The sequence below is a fragment of the Cydia strobilella genome, chromosome 14 (genome assembly GCF_947568885.1).
Source record: "Cydia strobilella chromosome 14, ilCydStro3.1, whole genome shotgun sequence".
In the NCBI taxonomy this organism is placed as follows: Eukaryota; Metazoa; Arthropoda; class Insecta; order Lepidoptera; family Tortricidae; genus Cydia; species Cydia strobilella.
Genome location: NC_086054.1, coordinates 11,616,334 through 11,637,307, shown reverse-complemented (window position 1 = coordinate 11,637,307; position 20,974 = coordinate 11,616,334). Strand labels below are relative to the sequence as shown.

Genomic DNA, 20,974 nt, shown 5'->3' with positions numbered 1-20,974 from the left:
ACCCAACTCTTCCAAGAAGCCTAGCAGACCCTTGATGTTGCCGACGACTTCTGGGAGAGCCCCCGCGAGCCAAGGAAACTCTTATACCTGCAAATCTTCAGAAAATCCGCGTTTCTACGGGACAACGGTAGACAATTTCATGGAATGCTTCTACTAAGTTTTTGTACCTTGTTTTGTCTACAATTAATGACATATGTTGGTCAGTTAAGTGTTGGTGTTACCACTTATTGCAGAGTGCAGAGTCTGCAGACAGAACACTTGCTCTGCTTTAGGTATTTAGAGCAAAATGATTGCACCATTTATATCCGAGAAAAGTACGCATCCAGGTACAATAACCAGAAGAATTCTGAACTTAAACTCCAGTCATCGACCCACTTGGCATTGTTATCGAAAATTCCTGCTCAGAGAAACAACCTGCAGATGACTACAGTACATTTTCTTTGTCTTAGAGTGCAAACATATGGACTGTCTGACCTACTAATTGTTTATCGGTGACTATGCGAATTGTTATTGTTTAATTGCGGTTGATAATTTTGGGGTAATTAATATTTAGTCTATACAGGGTGGATTTTCTTATTGGGTCAGTGAGCAGCTATCAGATCCCGTGCTGCTACACGAAAATGGTCTTAGAAGACCTTCCCTCAATTTCAAATTAATGAAGACTGGCGTTTACAGATATTGGAAAAAACATACAGGGTGCGAGGTCAAAAGGTCATTTTTGACAAACTTTTTTTTTATGCCAATCTATCCCATTCCTATACAGGATCAAAAGCTTGTATGGGACCAAAAAAAACATTTTTGGCTAGAAAAATGTCTCTAATTTCCTTTTGAAAGAATTAACTGCATATTAAATTTGGCCAACAACAAGGTCGATTTATGGATTAAGTACAGTCGAAGGCAAAAATATCGATCCAGACAAATGGCTCAAAAATATGTGAACACAACTTTATTGTCTAAGGTGTAAGAGCGTACACATATTTTTGAAACTCTAGGAATAATGTATATATATTTATGTACAGTCATACTGACTTATTATGCCGAATGTCGATTATATGTAGTACTGACTTATGCCTAAAAAGGGCTTAAAAAAGAGAAAACACTAATTGTTATAAGTTGAATGAAAGCAATTGCATAAACGTTGAAACCGAAACCACTTCATTGAACGACAAAGTCTTATGAAAAAGCCTTGAAAAATTTCGTGGAAGGGATACCGGGCCGATCGATCCCAGACATGGGCTTACACAAAAATGTCTACTTCGTCGGGGAAGTGTATGGCAGCTACCTTGTTAACCTGGAGAAATCTGTATTATATTTATATATTATATACCGTTTATTTAATATTTATAAATAATGGGTCACTAACGTATTTTAAGTCGAAAAACGCTCGACATGTTTCACTTCGTACCGAGGAGTGTCGACTTAAAATACGTGAGTGACCCGTTATTAATTGTCTCACGAAAGTTTTGATATACCTATATATCCGTTTAATTTAAAGCTGTTATCAGAAGTGTTAAAAGAATAGCGTCACGTACCCGACACTTTTCTGGAATGCCCCCATGAATAGTTTTTATGAAATAGCTTGGTTCCTTGGTTGTATGGATCTTTTATTGATAGTTAAACAATTGTTTTTTATTAATAATATTGAAATAAAATAAATATTATAATAGAGAATTCCATTTAATTATACGAACGGGTCTACCGCGATTTAATTTCATTGTTTCATTCTTCAGACCAGTGCGGATATTGTGTGTTGCGTGTCGTGCCGTGGACAATAAACATTAAACTTTAACGGGTAGTTGCAATTTCCGTGTCTACCCCGAACTACTACCCCGAACATTTGTATAAACTTATTTCGGGTAGTTAGTTGTTTACTTGTCTTAGATCTCCATTGACATTTTGCTGGGACGTCAGTATTTCCGTGACCACAGCTGGTGCAACTCACCTGAAACGTCGGAATTTAAGGTAAAAACAATGAAATTAAATCGCGGTAGACCCGTTCGTATAATTAAATATGTATTCAAAACGCGAGAGTTTACATTGACATTTTGCTGGGACGTCAGTATTTCCGAGACCACAGCTGCTGCAATTCAGCTGAAACGTCGGAACTTAAGGTAAAAACAATGAAATTAAATCGCGGTACACCCATTCGTATAATTAAATATGTATTCAAAAGGCGAGAGTTTAACGTTATAAATAATTCCATTTATATCTCAGCATTCCGTCCCCGACGTATTTACGTAGCTGACGTCAAGCTCGGGTATCGTTACGCGATATCGCAATACAGTCACCTGCAATAATATGTTACTCTTCGAACTGTAGGCTTGTGTAACTAACTAGCTTGGCTAACTACACTAAAATAGTCATGATCCCAGTTTTCTTATCTCCTTTGTTTATTACAGTCGCATTCCCTCCTACAATGCTTCAACAATTGTTATTCTTGATTAGATAAGGACATTGCGTTCTCGTTAATTTAAACATCGGGCATTAATCATTTTTGGACAACACTATCCTTCATCTAGCCTAGATTTAAGTCGTTCAACCTTTTCGTACCTACTACAAGATAATTATTACGATATCAGGGTACTTACTGTTGCCATCGAAATATATAAATAAATACATCATCTATAAAAATTTCAACTGTCTAGCTATCACGATTCATGAGATACAGCCTGGTGACAGACAGACGGACAGACAGACAGACAGCTGAGTCTTAGTAATAGGGTCCCGTTTTTACACTTTGGGTACGGAACCGTAAGATGAGCAATTATCACAATGAATTGAATACAAAAAATATGGAAAAAAAATGGAACACCTTAAAGATTCAAAATTTAATTTCTTCTTTAACTTCCATAAAATAAAAGAAGTTTCCTTACATTTTGTGAAAAAAAGATACCATCAAAAACATTAAAATGTGAAATGAGAGCCAAGTTCAATAAGGCGTACACAGCGTAGGGCGTCATTGTCAACCATATTCCAAGGCCTTAAGAGATGTTTTTGTTTCCAGGGTGCTGGAGCGTGCGGTGACTGGAGATGAGCTCGCCACCGCCCGTGCAGGAGGTGGACGTCGGAGACGAGTCTATGGAAGACGACTCCGCTGACATGATACCCGCTGACAGGTATCACAATTTCTGCTCTAGTCTTCGTGAATCGTACCGCCATCAGATATATCGGAGCGGCCAAGGTGCTCACAAATATCTGGATACGCCTCTATTATCAAGGCGTTATAGTGCGTGTTCAGATATTTTATAGCACCTCGGCCGCTCCGATATATCTGATGGTGACTACTACGCGCTACGCGTAGAACAGGGGTCATCAAATGGCGAACCGTGGTTCGGATCCGGACCGCTGACCTATTTTGTGATGTACATTACATTTGCTTATTTAATAAACTCAAGTAGAAACTAGAAACGGACCGCGATGGTCATTTTATTTTAAAAACCGGAAGAAACTTAATTGGTGACCCATGGCGTAGAGCAAGCCAGCAGTTAGCAAACCTTTCGCACGCAGTCGCATTCCGCGTTGATCAGATTCTGAACCCATATTTATTACGAGTTGGACTATTCGCCGCCATTCGACGCCAACCAACTTCTTTTCCGAATACGAAACCTAACAATGATTTTGTGTCGATTTTTTTTCTGTACGATTTTATAGCTGATTGTATTCTTTCTGTCAATTATACTAACCGAAACTCAATGCGTTGTGTTGTTTCATAACAAAGTACGGTACAAACGTGGTGATTTCTACGAACATCAAGTGTGTGGGTTTTAGCTCAATAGGGTATCAGGAATGCATGACAAATGTTCAAGCGACATATTTATCATGTGGAAAATATCAAATCCATACCAATATTATAAATGAGAAAGTGTCTGTCTGACTGTGTGTTACCTCTTCACGATTAAATCGCTGAATTTAGATGAAATTTGGCATAGAGATAGTTTGAGTCCCGGAGAAGGACATAGGATGGTTTTTATCCCGAAAATCATCCCTTAAGAGGGTCGAAAGCGGAATTGAAATAATTAATGAAGTGCCTGTGATAATTTGTGTGCATTAAGCAATTAAGCATATGCTCAAATTGCATGATTGCTGTTACACTTTATCCAGGCGCTATTATTACTCTAGCTGCGGTTACTAAGTCCACGCAGACGAAGTCGCGGGCAATAGCTAGTATGTAATACCCTAAAAATAACGTTACCGTGTTGCACAGTGTTGCTCCACAAGAGTTAATTGCGGTCTGGTTGCACCTTTAGTCCTCTTAGTATATATATATATATATATATATAGCCTCCCCTCTCCTGCCCTACAAATGTCAATAGTACAGGAAGCTGCGTCTAATTTGGTCCATTCATGTCTTGTTGATGTAATGACTATACCAAACATCCACCCACTCTCCACGTGTAGTTACGTGGTTTAAGGCCAATACATCAGAGGCGTGCTTTTGCATTGCATACATATGTTTTACCTAATGCTTGGAATTAAATCAGCTGGAGTTAAGACAACTGAAATAAAACTATGAAAACGGATTATATTGCGTATATTGAATTTATAATACATCCATGCATGTACAACCAGCCTTAAAGTTTATAGTTTATTTTAAATTTTTTCACCCGTTGACCACGAACGCTGTAAAGAGTTCGAAACGTCGGGATGTATTATAAATTCAATATAAGCGATATAATCCGTTTTCATAGTTTTATTTCATGAGTAACTATCGCGGCAACCGAAGACAATGTTAAGACGACTGCTTTAACCTAAAAGTTGGGGCTCGCATGGTATCGTTTGCCAAACAGTAACGGAAGTACGCAGCGTCTAATTTCGGCCATTCATGTGAATGACTACACCCACTGTCTTCGTGCTAAACCAAGCTAACTCTGCAAAGACTTTGCAGTGACAGTATCGATCGACCCTTTTTCTAGTCACTTACGAAAGGAAGCAAGTGTACCCAACAAACGAAAGGGTGGATCCGACGGTCGGGCTGAGTTTTCCTTTTCACGAAATATCAGAATATAGTTAAAAATATTTTGAAATAAAAAAAATAGAGTTAGACCAAGATAATATTTCAAATTAACTGGTATTTAGGCATAGAGCATGTTTAGATACAGTTGCACTTTCTAATGACATGTAGGTACATTAAGTGATATCATCGATAACGACATAGATATTATTATTACAATAATTTCATCATGCACATGCCATGCCATTACAAAATTATGCAAATTATCGTCAGTTTACACGGCGTCTAAAATATATTATACTAGCTTTTGCCGCGACTTCGCCTGCATGGAGGGATGACTTCCGTCATAAAAACCATCCTATGTCCATCCCCGGGACTTAAACTATCTCTATGCCAAATTTAAACTAAATCGGTTCAGCGGTAAGCGTGAAGAGGTAACACACAAACAGACAGACTTTCGCATTTGTAATATTAGTATGGATTAGTATGGATTCTTTTGAGAACTAGGATATTTTTCATCAATTGTCTCAAATGAATCAAAGCGGTTATTGCGTGCTAAAGGTGCCTCGCCACTGATATTTACCTACAGGGGGTTAATTAAAATACAATCGATTAGAAAATAGTTATTTGTGCAACAAGAGAGGAAAGTTGGTTTTTCTTGCGTGTGTTTATTTTGAGTCCCGAGAAAGCGAAAGATTCTATAATTGAATCACGAGCGAAGCGAGTGATTCTAAGGTTGAATCTTGAGCGTAGCGAGGGACTCAAAAACACGAGATGTAAAATAACTTTGCTCTCGTGTTGCACACATAATTTTTCACCTCAGTAGTGAGAACATATTAAAGGTTAAAATGTATTTCGAATTACACAGAATAAACAGAAAAAAAAGTATTATAATATGTACCATACGATAAGATACGATACGATACGATACGAGACGAGACCGGACCGGACCGGACCGGACCAGACCGGACCGTACCGTACCGTAGTATGGTTCATGGCCTTCACTAAATTAAAAAGCTACATTGTTTCACTCCCTGGAGTGAGGAAAGTCGCACTTTCCTCACTCCAGGGAGTGACGAAAGTAGGCTTGTTCGAGCTGCTGAGGTGAAAAGATTATTTTGCTATAATTTTTTTTTGGAAGTCTTTATTTTTTCTCCTGACAATAAATAAATAAATAAATGAAATAAATTTTATAGGACATTCTTACACAGATTGACTAAGTCCCACGGTAAGCCCAAGGAGGCTTGTGTTATGGGTACTCAGCCAACGATATATATAATATATAAATACTTAAATACATAGAAAACACCCATGACTCAGGAACAAATATCTGTGACAATAACAAACGCAACAAAAAAAGAATTAGCGAAATTGGTCCACCCGTTCACGCGTGATGCCGTGACCAAGTGAAATAGGGATCTATTTTTATATATAGAGATAGATAAATAAAATAACAAAAAAGTGGAAATCATGTTTATCATATGCCTTATCGGTTGCTAGAGAAATATAATGACAACTTCAGTAACTGTTTATATTTCTTAAGTGCAAGTCGTATGTGTTATTATATTCTATTATATTCAGATAACAAGTTTGCAACGTATCAGTTGTTTTTGTTTTGTGGTTAAATCTGAGTGACATTAGTTATTCTGTATCATTTTTAAGGAAAATATACCACAGGGTGTTGTCAAAGGCACTACTGAAATTAAATATACAAACCTTAGTCTTTATAAAAAGACACCGATATACTGCTTTTTTAACTTAGATTGGTCATGTATAAGTCTGCTGTAGGTATTTTAATTGATGACATAGGTCCTAGACATTGAATTGTATCATATATCATTTAAGAAACTTGAGCTACTTACCACAACAGCATTTATTTATTGACACGGTTGAAGAATACTGACCATTAGAATTTATTTTAACAGTACAGGTTTTCCTATTTAAAAGGAACATATTATAATTTAAGTATATAAAACCCATACCACATATTGGAGCTACAAAATTAATGTTCAAAAAGTGTCAGTAATCTTGCGACGTGCTTGTGATTATGTCAAGTGAATGTGGACTTTACAACAATGGGTCTAAAGGACATTTTGAGTGTGATTTGTTGTAGACGCAACAATGAGACGCCTTGTAAGAACTGTAAGAAGACCTGCTGTGATACAGACATGATTAACTCGTATATGAAGTGAGTATGTTTCAATAAAACGCATAAAGTCCGTATTACGTTGTACGCTGACAATTGTGTTGGGGAGAATTGCGGACATCATTGAATAAATTCAAAAGTATGAAATAAAACTATGAAAACGGATTATATCGCGTATATTAAATTTAATAATACATCCCGACGTTTCGAACCCTTTACAGCGTTCGTTATCATAGTTTTATTTCATGAGTATCTATCGCGGTAACCGAAGTCCAAAAGTATGATTAGTGATTCATCCCATTACGAGAGATCTGAGCATCAAGTGTGCCAAGGACATTTCCCTGAAGGCGGCACGGGGGGTAAGGGGCGCCGTATCGCCCAAAACACGAGGTTACCCACTCTCCCCCACTTTTGAAAGCATCCTATTTTCATAAGAAGCTAAATCAAAATTACCATTTTATTAAAACTATCGGTTCTCGATGTACACCATTCAAACTGTGAAATATGTAGTCACATTAATCTCAAAATAAATTGTGTAAACCTGACAGTGGCGAAATAATCATGTTATATGAAGCATTCCACGGGCTGTCCCGTACAAACGCATTTCATTTCGTGTATTTAAACTTTTTTGCGGCGTTTAAAGCCGATCATAATTTTTATCGGCATATTTTTGACAATTTGTCAGCGGTAGACAACTTCATGAAATACTCCATATTATGCATTAGCTATTCCCAAATCATTTTAGTGCTAAAAATCCTAAAATATGTACCCAAGGGGCATGACACACTGCGTCTGATTTGTACGTCGCTCCGAAGTTTGAGGGCGACAACGCTATGCACGTACTATATAGCAACATCCCAGACGCAGTGTGCCCCTGCCCCATGCCTCTAAGTCAAATTTTCCAATTATCTTCGTGTCCCTTTACCACCACCACCACTACCACCTCAACCAAAGAATCGGTACAAAAAGCCATACGAAAAAAAACTGCTTTCATTTCAAAACAAGACGGTCGCATAATGTTCATCTTCTTGCTTTTACGCGGTTATCACACTGATGCGGACATTGTGACCCGGTGTCTGAGAAAGATAGCGGTATGTACGAATATAGCGATGTCCCGTTCGCACATCCAAAGTGAAGACCGCTTTAGCATGACGTACCGAAAGGGTAACATCGGTACTTACGCGGGGAAGATAAAGTTAGATCTAAAAACAAAAGAGGTTTTTAGAGAGTATCATGTGTAGATCAGGGATGTTGCGAATATTCGCATTCGCATCGCGGTACTTCCGCATTATTTTCAACATCCGCATCCGCATAAAATCGATGCGGAGCTTAATGCGGATGCGGATGTGGAACAGGTAGGTACAGGAACGTCTTAGCGGCGGCGTAAGTGCTAGGTAATTTCGTCATTAGCCAATAGGAATCTCGTTTCGTTTTTGTGATTCGTCGATCGAGCACTTTAGCCTATGACGGACAGACAAGAAGTGAAAAGTGTGTTTTATTTGGACTTTAGTGGATTTGTGGGCACCTATATTCTCGTTCAAATACTAAGTCGTTTTTTTTTTTAATAAAAATTACTAAAGTGTAGTATTTGACGTTTTTTTATGTGCCTAATCTCGACATTCGCATCCGAGGATGTGAGCCTTTAAAAATCCGCTTCGGTTAAGGTAAAGAAGCCTAGGGGGTTGGTGAACAATAATTAAGTATCATACATTGAGAATTTGCAACGTTACTCATTAACCTATTTCTAGTGACCTTCTTTAATGGGTTCAATGTCGCCAACAAGGTCCGCATTTAGGAAACAGGTAGACCAGACTAGTCGTCACTCGGCGACGTGTCACGGTGTCATCAGCTAATGGCATGCTGCCATCATCCGTTCAACGACCCACAATCTAAAATAAACCCTAAAACGTCTATCCTAAAACACGTTATCGAATATTTTGATTCGCTACTTATTTTCGTGGTAGTTACATGAGATTCGAAATTCGAATTTTCTTGATACATGTAAGCGATCAGTTGAAAAAGGATCCAAGTACAGATGTAGTGCATAATTTTATTGTTTTCCATCGTATTTTCTCGGAAACGTTCGTATTTGTCATGCTAGTTCAGTCAATCTCAGTACATTTTGTATCCAGATTGACTGAAATAGCAAGACGCGTTCGTAAGTTTACGTAAAAATACGATGGAATATAATTATACACTACATCTGTATATGAATCGCGAAGTTGCTTGTGACGTTTCTTTTTATAACGAAATTTAGCATAAATTTAATTGAGTGGATTCTCTTGGAATTAGAATTTCAACTTAATTCCTTCGAGAATAGAGTTGGAAATGTCATGAGAATGCCCACAAATTTTTGGGCTAGAGCATTGAACTGGTATTTTATTAGTTCATTGGTGTTTTTATAGCATTCTTTCTTATTTCAGGATGTGTGACGTTTGACCTTTTCACAGTCGGTCAGAATTTATTTCTGTGCACTTAATCTTGTGTGTACTAATTTAATGTAATGTGCTAATGTGATATGATCCTAATTTGGTCGAAATAAATAAATGAATTATGAATTAATCATTAAATGTGATGTTTTAAACAAAAGAAACCTTAATAAGAAGTATGAAACCCTTTGTCATATATATATATATAAACCGGCTTCTCGAAATAGGTACTAAGGTCGTATTTAAAGACTTCCTCTAGGGTACCCTTTTGGAAATTTGTTAATCCTATATTGACTTTTGAACGAAACCTAAATAATCGAAATATATATCACAGTCGTAGTATATAGATATTAAAAGACAAATCACAAAGTAAACCTTTGTAGGACCTTGAGATATTGTGTCTTCAAATATTGTAGAACTCCACTCCGATTTTTTTGAGAATTAACCCCTAAGACTTGAACGCGGACGAAATCGTGGGCGGTGGCTACTACATATATGTATATACCTATTTGTATACATACTTTATAATTAAGTGTAAAATAAAATAAATACATTTATTAATCAAATAAGGTTAATAGACGTGTAAATAAGTCAATAAATATCTAGTAACTATGACATTGGCACTTATCGGACGAATGATACTAGTGTACTACTCATTAACACAACTGCACTAATGCAGGTTGGGATACACTTAAAACACGATATATTTTTTTTATAATAATGAAAATATTCATTTTCTCGTCCGTGGCGGCCCTACCGTAAGTACCGTAATTGATTAAAAACCACGTTATCAAATCAAGCATACTTGATTGGTTGTTAATATTTTTTATATTAATAGCCTAACCCTGTCTCCTATGGCCACACGCCAAGCCACTCAGTACATGTATTGTTTACATTCGCGACACACGTCTTTAAAAAAATAGGCGATAGTGATGCGAAAAGTTTTAAAAAGTATACCGATTTTTCCCGAGGAAATAGTGTTGTGCGTGCGTTTTAAACCATGGGTGTTTGACACCTAGCGAAAAGCCGTAAATGGTCAACCGTTTTGATTCGATAAAATAGAGAATTTGGTGATCTAAGTTAGTAATGCACGAATACGTCTGACCTTTGACTGATCAAAGTTCAAGGGCGGTTGTAAAACAAATGCTACAACTTAATGCAGGCTGCTCACTGGTGGGTTGCAAGAATCCATTTTCGCTACTGTTTTGATGGCTTATACCCACACACATTCCCAGACACAATGTGAATTCTACATTGGTTTATTATCCAAATGTGTTATGTGAAATTTGTAAAAACTTATGTCAACAGTTATGTGACATTTGTTTTTCGTTTTGCATGTAAATCCGAATAATCTGAATATTTATTGGTTTCATACCTAAGTCATTACCTTGCATAAACATCAAGCACAATGAAAGCGAATGATAATTAACACGAAAATGCACAATCACCACCAACAAAGAAAAGAAGGACCGACGAAACTCACACAATATCTGCTTTTAATTATACTAAAAGCGAGCCAAAAAGAATATTACCTACACACTACACAGCGCTCATTCATTTAAACATACGCGGTTGAGTGGGCACCAATGCTGTGCTGACTTCTTTCTCACTGTTTTTTACACTTTATACAGTTTTGTAAGGAGCACTAATAAAACGTGATTAATGTTACAAGACAAAATAGCATCTTCCAGAGCACAACACTGTGTATAAATTCTCGAACAACATTAATAAACACAAGAACTATACAAGAACCTAAGAGATGAGAGCAGTACTCTACTCCTTTCGGTAAATCGTAGCCACATTGATCTGGTTTTGTAGCTAACTTGAAAAAAATATCAAGTTGGTACTTGGAAGTTTCTCAGACCAAACCTATGCACCTGGGGTGTCGCAAGTTGAAGTGCCTCAAGCCATTCTATACCTAAGAGTAAAACACGATTGTAGTTTTCGTATTGAAGACCCACCACAAGTCCATACTTAGACGGCTATAGACGCTATTATTATCGCTTTTTGTTGCCAAATAGTCATCAAGGAAATATTCGCACGATTCTCTGACGGAAATCGCAGCCGGACGTACCTAGTCACGTTTACGTCAATGCACCCACGAACCAATTAGACTGAAAAGTGCACCTACACAACTAAAAAGTTTACGTATCGTAGACTGATTAACGTAGCCACAGAGAAATTCAGTGATGTCTCAACGTAACCAAATATCCAATTTTCATACACTGAATACTGCATCTACAAATCCAGTGATGTCACGAGTGAAAGTGATGATCGACTCCCCCAGATTCACGCTGCCCGCGAAGGCCGACGCCGTGGTAGAGCTGTGGCGCGCCAAGATGGCGGAGGGCGTGCTGTCGCCCGCGCATTTCCAGGACCATTGGAGGGTGACCGTGCCGAGGATATACTCGCCGCAGCCTAACAGGAGCTGTTTGGGTAAGTTGATCTCTTAACCTCCTATACCTTTTCCAATCCAATAATACTTAATATAGGTATAGGTACAACTTGTCTTAGGCGGTTGATATAGAAGTTACACGGTGATTTTCTAGAAGTTGGCTGAATTATGTGACTAAAACTACCTAGTTTATTTATATATTTAGTTCGATTTGATTTTAACAATAACGTCTTGCCAACCGCCCTAGTTAATCGGTATAGCCCTATAGATGTATATTTGTAACTATATTGTAAGGGCTGTAAATTCAGCGTCGTCTATTAATTACTTGACTCCAGTCGTGATTACGAGTACTAATGAAATAAGCCGAGTCCTTTCCCTTGTCCGTGCGGAGTCTGTATTTCCTTCTGATTGGCGCAGATATACGAAAGCGGGGCATGCCTCCATGCCAATCATGTACTACCTAAATTACCTAATACTGACGTCGCAGCGATTCTTTACCGCCAAAGAAGGACCGCCGTATCTACCACCAATTTGACACTGACATAGCGTGTGTGTAACTTATTTTCTATGCATTTCGCTCGTACTCTCATATTACTGCGAGCGACATGTATAGAAAGTAAGTTACGCCGACTTTAGCGAATATGTCAGTTTGACTAAGGCCGTCGTAGTAAGGCTACTTACTAAACTTTACAAATACAATTCGATAATTGTCAATTCCAGACTGGTCGTTCGACGAAGAGTTGGCAGCGAAACTGCTCATCCAACCTTTGGAGCAACTGATATGGGGCTCCAGCGAAGGCTCGGCGCCGCCGCCCCCGCGGCGCTCCACGCTGTGCGGACGGGTGTTCAAGCAAGGGGAGCCGGCTTACAGTTGCCGCGAGTGTGGTAAGCATTCAGCAATACAAGCAGGGGCATTAAGTCTCATGTGTGACTCCGCCATCAATCCTCTTGCTCATGGCAACTAGCCACCGCGCGAATGAGTAGTGGATGCTTCCTTATCAAGAATACATCTACGCTCGGCCCAGGACCTGTAAGTTTGCTAGACATATGACGAAAAATCCGAAACTGACAGTTAATCCCTTTTACGTGTCGTTCCGAATTGTGTAAATCAATTTCTTTGAACTTTAACATCTTTGGCCCCTCAGTAGGAATGTTGCCGATTAATGATATGGGGGTCGTTTTCTTCCAGGCATGGACAACACATGCGTACTCTGCGTGGAATGCTTCAAAGTATCCGCGCACAGGCATCACAAGTACAAGATAGGACAGTCCGGCGGCGGCGGGTGCTGCGACTGCGGCGATACTGAAGCGTGGAAACGTGATCCCTTCTGCGAGCTGCACGTGGTACATATGACACTGTTAACTGATCCTCAACCTTATTGCAAAGACTTAAGGTCCAAACGCTCTGTGTGGATACGGAGTGTCCGCGCAGAGGCATCACAAGTACAAGATCAGGCATTCCGGCGGTGCACGGTGGCCGGTGCTGCGACTGCGGTGACACTGAAGCTTAACAAAAAAGGGCATGGAATAATTTTTTTCGTGCACATTTGTAGATAGATGTATGTAGATCTCGTTTGAATAAAAGAAATACAAATATGAATCGTTCCCTTAAATATTCGTAGCTATTTAAAGCTACGATTGTGATTGGTCAAACTGGCAAATACTATTTTTGAGAGAAAAGTTTCGCCTTTTACGTCTCTCGCTTCTCGCTTATTTCATACCATTTCCATACAGATCGTATTTGTAGAAGTGAGTCATATATATTTTTTGTACAGGGCCCCGATGACGAAGAACAATCACAAACCAGCATCAGTCCTGAGGTTATAGAGCGGATGAAGACTGTCGCCTCCGTCTGTCTGTCCTACTGCTTCAGGCTGCTCACACTTGACCACGCGCCCGGCTTGCCCAACGAGTTAAGGTAAGAGCGACAACACAGGACCTGTGATTTAAACGAAACTGTCAACTACAACTCGTGGCACATATTCTTTCGCTTCGTCCGATTTAAAATAATTAAGCCAATTGTTGCTAACTCCCCCTCTGTGGCCCGCTTTGGCTATTTAATCCCAAGTATTGGCACTAGCTTTTAGGAAAGCGACTGATGACCTTTAAACTCAGACAGGATACTTGGCCTTATTGGGATTCGCTCGCTCTCCCCCATGATGTTTTCCTCTACCGAAAAGCTATTAGTTAATATCAAATGCTACTTATCTTGTGTTGTAATTTATAGTTATATTTATCTTATTCTAGGTTAAAAGACGCCGAGAGAGAACGGGATCCACTGCAGATCTTAGACCAGCCCGACTGCTACTGCACAGTGCTTTATAATGACGAAACGCACACATTTGAACAGGTCAGTCGCGCGTTTTGAAACATATAGTTTGTCAAAGGACTGTCTCATTTCATACATAGACGTAGAGAATCATACTATCTTTGTCTAACACTAGCACCCAAAAGAAAAAGATTAGTTTTTTTTGTTCTTATTTACTGACAATTTGGTTTGATCAACTATACATAATAAATAAACACTGTGGCACTCCTTTGGCGATCTTTGAATTATTTGATCTGGTTCATACCGCCTGTGCAGCATATATCGCCGCCAGGGAAGTCCGTTTGTGCCGGGTATATGCTCAGAGTTTAGACAGACATAAAACGTAATATGCGATCAGGGGGGGGTGACGAGAATGTCATGAGTGGCGACAGGGTATCGTCGTTCAGGAGTATGTTCATGAGGAAACGGAATAATTTTACTAGCGTTTTCCTGATCATATTTAAAGACTGTAAACCTTTCTGTAATTCGCCTAGTTTTCAGAGTTAATACCAATTTAAAAAAAAAAAACAAGTTTTATTGTTACATAGTACAAAACGCATTTTTGATGGCGATTTTGATACTATGGGACGTAGTCTAAGTATCCTTATTGATAGATGTCAAAAAGTGACAAGTAACACTTTGTAAAAACTAGGTTTTACAAAAAAAAAGTAAATGTCCATTTTAATTGACAAGTTTACCAATAACATTTACTTTTTATCATAGAGTAACTTATAAGTTATACTAGAGCGGTACTGTCATAGTAAATTTTGTAACCCCAGTAAATTCACTGCCATCTGTCGACACACTTTAAAACTAAAAATAAATATTTATAAAAATACGATAAAATGTATTTAAATATGGATAAATTATTTTTTTTATTTGCATTAATTATTTTTATATGATTTTGACCCATGTTCTTTCACTGGTATGCGTTAAAATTATAAATAACAACGAAACAGTCAACGCCCTCTATACGAGAGTAGGCCAAAACTAGTGGCGCCATCTGATCGAGAATAAAATTTTCGTGATTTTTCGAGGCACGTTTTTTCCTTAGACTGTATCCATCTATTACGGAGTTATATCTATCTTTGCTTTTTATGTACAAATACATTTAAAATTTTTTTTTTTTTTGCGAGTGACCTAAACTCTTATTACATTTTTTCTTTCTTTTGACTTCAAAAAAGCGTGGTTAAAAAAATGCGAATTTGACCTACACTTATTATTTATTTTAAACTTTATTGCACATAAAAAGTGTACAACAGGCGGACTTAATGCCATTATAGGCATCTTTCGGTTTCCTCGTGAACACTTGGTATAGCTATGGAAGTATGCGTACTGGTACATTGTCGGGTCGGTGTTGGTGCTCCAGGTGATAACCACCCTGACCCGCGTGATGAAAGTGAACCACCGCGACGCCGTGGAGCTGGTGTCGCTCATCGACCGCGAGGGCCGCGCGCTCGTCAAGTGCAGCTCCTTCCAGGTCTGCGACAAGCTCAAGAACGACATCGAGATGTGAGTTACAGTACTGTCCTGTCTATATTAACTATACAGCTTGGCAAAAAAGAGTAGAAAATAATAGGGGCGCCACTGTCTATGTAAAACGTCTTGCATATGGCAACTATTGAGTCACTTTGACGTCTCTTTTGTATGAAAACAGTAAACGTTGCCATGATAAAAAATTTAGTTCCATTTCTACTCTTTTTGCCAAGCTGTAACATATTTATATGTTAAATAACATTGCTGAGCACAAAGGGCGCCTTATAGCGTCTTTATGATTTGTAGACTTGCGATGTTCTTCGGGTTCATGATAATTTCATTCTCACCACACCGGCTCGTAAAGACTCTTTATTTTTTAAAAACTGATGATAAAGTTGGATTTTATCCACCAGAGTGGCGAAGTAATTTTCTTGAGTTGTTTCCTCCTGTTGTTAGCTTGAGGAGTTAAACAACTACTTTGCCCTGTTAAAAACAAATTAAACAAAAACAAATGCAAGTCGGACTCGCGCACGAGGGGTTCCGTATCATTACGCAGAAAACTGTAAAAAAATCACGCTTGTTGTATGGGAGCTCCACTTAAATATTTATTTTATTCTGTTTTAGTATTTGTTGTTATAATGGCAACCTGGCAACATAAATACATAATTTGTGAAAATTTCAACTGTCTAGCTATCACGTTACATGAGATACAGCCTGGTGACAGACGGACAGACAGACAGCGGAGTCTTAGTAATAGGGTCCCGTTTTTACCCTTTGGGTACGGAACCCTAAACAATTATTAATAGCCGAAGTATTTTAATACAAAGAACATTTCAATTGCTGACCTTCAGAAATCTTTAAATTTACTTTTACAGATCTCTATATAAGTAATCAATGAATTCGTAAAGTGTAATAGTAAACCCCTGGCAGACATTCTTCTTCAAGTCTTGCATAGAAACTCAATTATTCTTCAAAATTATGTATCTGTCAACGCGTTTCTACTTAATAATACTCATTAACTATGTTACACTTTGCTATTTTATTCAGTGTTTACTTATTAAATGTGCAAGCAACCGAAAGCTAGGGGGCCGTTTCATTAAAGCTTGTAACTTGTAACATAAAAAGTCTCTTCCTAATATAAGGCGAATTGCTTGGATTACTTGATCAAAAAATTGAATGAAGCGGGTCCCTGACCATAGCTATCTGATAAAATCCCGTCGGATTCTAGCAGTTTTCTGAATTTAATATTTTTTAATATGTACGAAAATATTAAATTCAGAAAACTGCTTGTAAAATTGTTGGTCTTTTAGAGTTAATATTATTAGCGTTTTTTTGTTAATATCAGATTGTTAAGTCCCTTGTTAGTTTTAAAATTATGAGTGAAAATCGTTAGTTTAAATCAATATAATATTAGATAACTTCAGTCCACTTGATGATTAGTTTGACCACATAAATATAATGGTGGGGGTATAATGAAACACATACATTTTTTGAAAACAATCTTGATCTTTTTTGTATGAAAATAGGACTTTACACATTAATAAATGTGTATTGTTGCAAAAACAAAGCGAAAGTATTGTATTGTCCCATAGTCATACAAAATTCGACCTAAATTAATAATTTTGTTGAAACATGGACTAGAATTTTAAAACCTTCCAATACATGTTGTTTTATATTTTCGAGGAACTTCTATTGTAGTTAGTGACTAACATTAGTCTTAAGTTTCTCTCTAACTAACCCTCTATCGCTTGACTCTAATCTGCATACTTTCCTTGCTGTGCGTGCGTATCATTGCCATCAAATACGACAAAGGAGCGTTCCACAAAAATGTAGTACGTAACTTACGGACGCTACTCTTTTAATAGGTACTTCTGAATATGCTAGAAAGCAGAGTTTTAGTTAAAGGACATTTCAAGTGAAACCAAATGTTGGTTTCCTAAGAAAAAGTTCCGTAAGCAATACCAATGGAATATTCCCAAAAAAAACTTTTGTGAAAATGTGACCAGACGCGAACTTGCGTTTTTTTATAATTGACCGATGTTTACTTTGATGGCAATGTTACGAGGGCTGCTATTCGACATTTGCACAAGTGATCATTATAATCTTGGTTGAGATATTTTGAACCTTGCGTGGTTCAAGTGTCTCTGGACCATCAGTGGTGCGCGGACCACCGGTTAAAAACCCTTTATCTAGTGCGTAACTAAGTCAAAATGCGTTTTCTCAAGATCATTGTCGCCAATGTCGATAGCGCCGTAGCGTACGCTCTCGGGCTCGGTAGTGTGTGAGCGGTGTTACCATGTTAACCAGCTGCACGGCGATGTTCGAAAGGTTCACGTCCCGCACCGGTCCCGCGCTGAAGGTGCTCGTCATGCACGCGCACGTGTTAGCGCACCAGACGTTCGCCATGAAGCTGTTACAATGGTAAGTCTTTATTATTCTTGTTCGCACTGTGTCTCTAAATCTCTCGCGCGTTTGATCACCATTTAATATGATGAACCTACAGGTTTCTTCGTACAGATCAAGTAAGTAAGTAAATAAGTAAATCATTTATTCTCCCTAAAATGTGGTGCAATGGTAATAGGGCTCGGTTCATGTTAACAACCGATGCAAGGGGTAAAAATGTGGGGGCTGTATTAACACAGCTGTAAAACGATTCGAGTCACTCTATCATGGGTAGTAAGTTCACTTTAAAATTTAAAGTTTAAATCATAGGCATCTCTGAATTCACGATGGTAAAGTATTGATTTAAAGCACCAGCTAGGCGGTAAGTAATTTTAATTATACTTTTTAGAAATTACAACGTTTAAACATCAAACTTATCATAGATTATACAAGAAATATATTTTATTGTTAAGATTTACGAGAGTCATATATCTAATCGAATTAAACATTCGATGTATCCCAAATCAATAATTGAACTAACAAATCAATAAAACTCTAAATCCCATTTATATCACCAAAAAAATTTCCTCCAGGCTCCAAAACTTCGTAGCGCAAGAGCCTTCACTCCGCCTCGCGGTGTCTCTCGTAGCTCTCGGCGACGACGCCGCGGCCCTCGGCGCCGCCTCCCTCAGCGGCGGCGGCGGCGTGGCCGTGGGCGTCATGCAGAACGACTGTCGCATGTGGAAGGCCGCCAGGACTGCGTGGCATAGGCTGCTCATCGCTACGACGCTCATGGACTACACTACTAAGAAGACTATGGCTATATTATTCACTAAGAACTATGGTAAGTACTACAGTGACAGCTAGATCTGTATTAGAAAACAAAAAAAAAACACATGTGGCTGACAGTCAGACAAACTCCAAGGTGGTCCTATATGTGTTCCTTTTCTTACCTAAATATTAATTGCTTTTACCATAATTTTCTTATCTCCAAAATTGGCCTCACGGTTTCGTAATACAAATTTACCTATGCAGTCTTACAGTTTCTGATTCCCTTCACCATTATAAGAAGAAGTGTGTCAATCTTTATCAATACGACAAATGACACTAAATGTGACGTTTTCAATCAAAAGGTACCACATTGTCGCTTACCATGACGACGAAAATTGCTTGTATCTTTATACGAAAAACCTGTCAGAGCGTCCTTATGGCAAGCGACAATGTGGTACCTTGCTTAAAAACGCCACCAATGTTATTATTTTCTGTGCCAGGCTCGATCCTGAAGGACTTCATCCGCGACGACCACGATCACTCGTTCTCCGTCTCGTCTCTCTCCGTACAACTGTACACTCCGCCTACATTAGCCCAGCATCTAATCGCTAAGCATGACGCGTTGTTCGTAGTCATGAACACGTTCGTGAGCGAGTGCAACAGACGGATCAATAGCAAGGTACTGTCTCACTCTAACTTGTCTCTCTCCGTACAACTGTACACTCCGCCTACATTAGCCCAGCATCTAATCGCCAAGCATGACGCGTTGTTCGTAGTCGAACACGTTCGTGAGCGAGTGCAAAAGACAGATCAATAACAAGGTACTGTCTCACTCTAACTTGTCTCTCTCCGTACAACTGTACACTTCGCCTACATTAGCCCAGCATCTAATCGCCAAGCATGACTCGTTGTTCGTAGTCATGAACAGGTTCGTGAGCGAGTGCTTGTCTCTCTCCGTACAGGTACACTACGCCTACATTAATATTCATTCATTTAAGATTCAGATTATATTGAGCTTTGTGGAAACTGTAAAGTGACTTGACATGGAAACTACTAATTGACAACTGTGGTACTTACGCTTAAACCTTTTTTCCCCAGGGTCGCCTGGAGTTCGACCGCAACCACGTCTCAATGGCGTTCAAACGGGCTCAGTTCGTCCTTTACGACGTGAAGTACCTGCTCGGCTCTTTGCCGACCAGTTTTGATGACGACTTAAGGAAAGGCTTCCTACACGGATTGTCTCTGATGCTGAACCTGCTGGTGATGATGCAGGGCATGGACTCTGTGGTCAGACAGGTGAGAAACTATCTAACGTAGTTCAAGTTGGCAACAAGTTGGTGTTGTATCTATATATTCAAATTCAAATCACTTTATTGCCAAAACATGATAGTACAAAAAATATCAATACATCAATACAATACATAAGTTCTAGTTTAAGTATACTGTTAAATTATTCTAGTTTAAATACTAATTTATTGTCTAATCTAATAGATAATCAAATTTAGCAATACATGTTGGCCGTGGATACCAAGCTCAGCATGTGCTAGCATAAGACTCCCAAGTGCCGTTTGTTAGTCTGGTTTTAGTGTCACGCGGACCGTCCGTACGGATCGCTCCGCACCGCCAAATTGTATGAGAAATCTGTCCGCTCGGACCACTCTAAAACGCTCCCTGAACTTAATACATATTGGTCCGGTGCGGAGCAATCCGCACGGACAGTCCGCGTGACACTAAAACCAGCCTTACTGTGGACCTATTACACGCCTTCATAAGATTGATGCATGTTACATCCACCACAGGCCTTCCATTTGTCATATCTAATTGAAAGTGTGTTCACAGGTGGGTCAACACATGGAGTACGAACCCGAATGGGAGTCTGCCTTCAACCTGCACGTGAAGCTAGCTCACAGCATCACTCTCTCCTTGGAATGGTGTGCGTTAGAACGCGCGCTGTGTGCCTCCGCGTACCGCATGGCGTTGCGCCGCCACGCTGACACTATTACCTACCAGCCGAGACAGGTCAAAGGTATTATTAACCTTATATAACCAGCCTATATGGCAGCCATACAAAAAATTATCCTTAATAGGCATTTTTTTTGATGTCCGAAAATTTTCA

The 20,974-nt window shown here is 38.8% G+C and overlaps 1 protein-coding gene across 1 annotated transcript in view; it reads left to right on the top strand.

The window, feature by feature from the left end:
* LOC134747214 (E3 ubiquitin-protein ligase UBR1) overlaps positions 1–20,974 on the top strand; it is a 49,103-nt gene that overhangs the window by 4,148 nt on the left and 23,981 nt on the right. Inside the window, exons 2-13 of the mRNA XM_063681812.1 lie at positions 3,005–3,116; positions 11,814–11,962; positions 12,642–12,806; positions 13,111–13,265; positions 13,697–13,839; positions 14,169–14,271; positions 15,599–15,741; positions 18,034–18,126; positions 18,681–18,931; positions 19,359–19,537; positions 19,957–20,154; positions 20,698–20,884. Of these exons, the coding sequence (XP_063537882.1) occupies positions 3,031–3,116; positions 11,814–11,962; positions 12,642–12,806; positions 13,111–13,265; positions 13,697–13,839; positions 14,169–14,271; positions 15,599–15,741; positions 18,034–18,126; positions 18,681–18,931; positions 19,359–19,537; positions 19,957–20,154; positions 20,698–20,884 (1,852 nt within the window). The 5' untranslated portion in view covers positions 3,005–3,030. The remainder of the gene's footprint in view (positions 1–3,004; positions 3,117–11,813; positions 11,963–12,641; positions 12,807–13,110; positions 13,266–13,696; positions 13,840–14,168; positions 14,272–15,598; positions 15,742–18,033; positions 18,127–18,680; positions 18,932–19,358; positions 19,538–19,956; positions 20,155–20,697; positions 20,885–20,974) is intronic.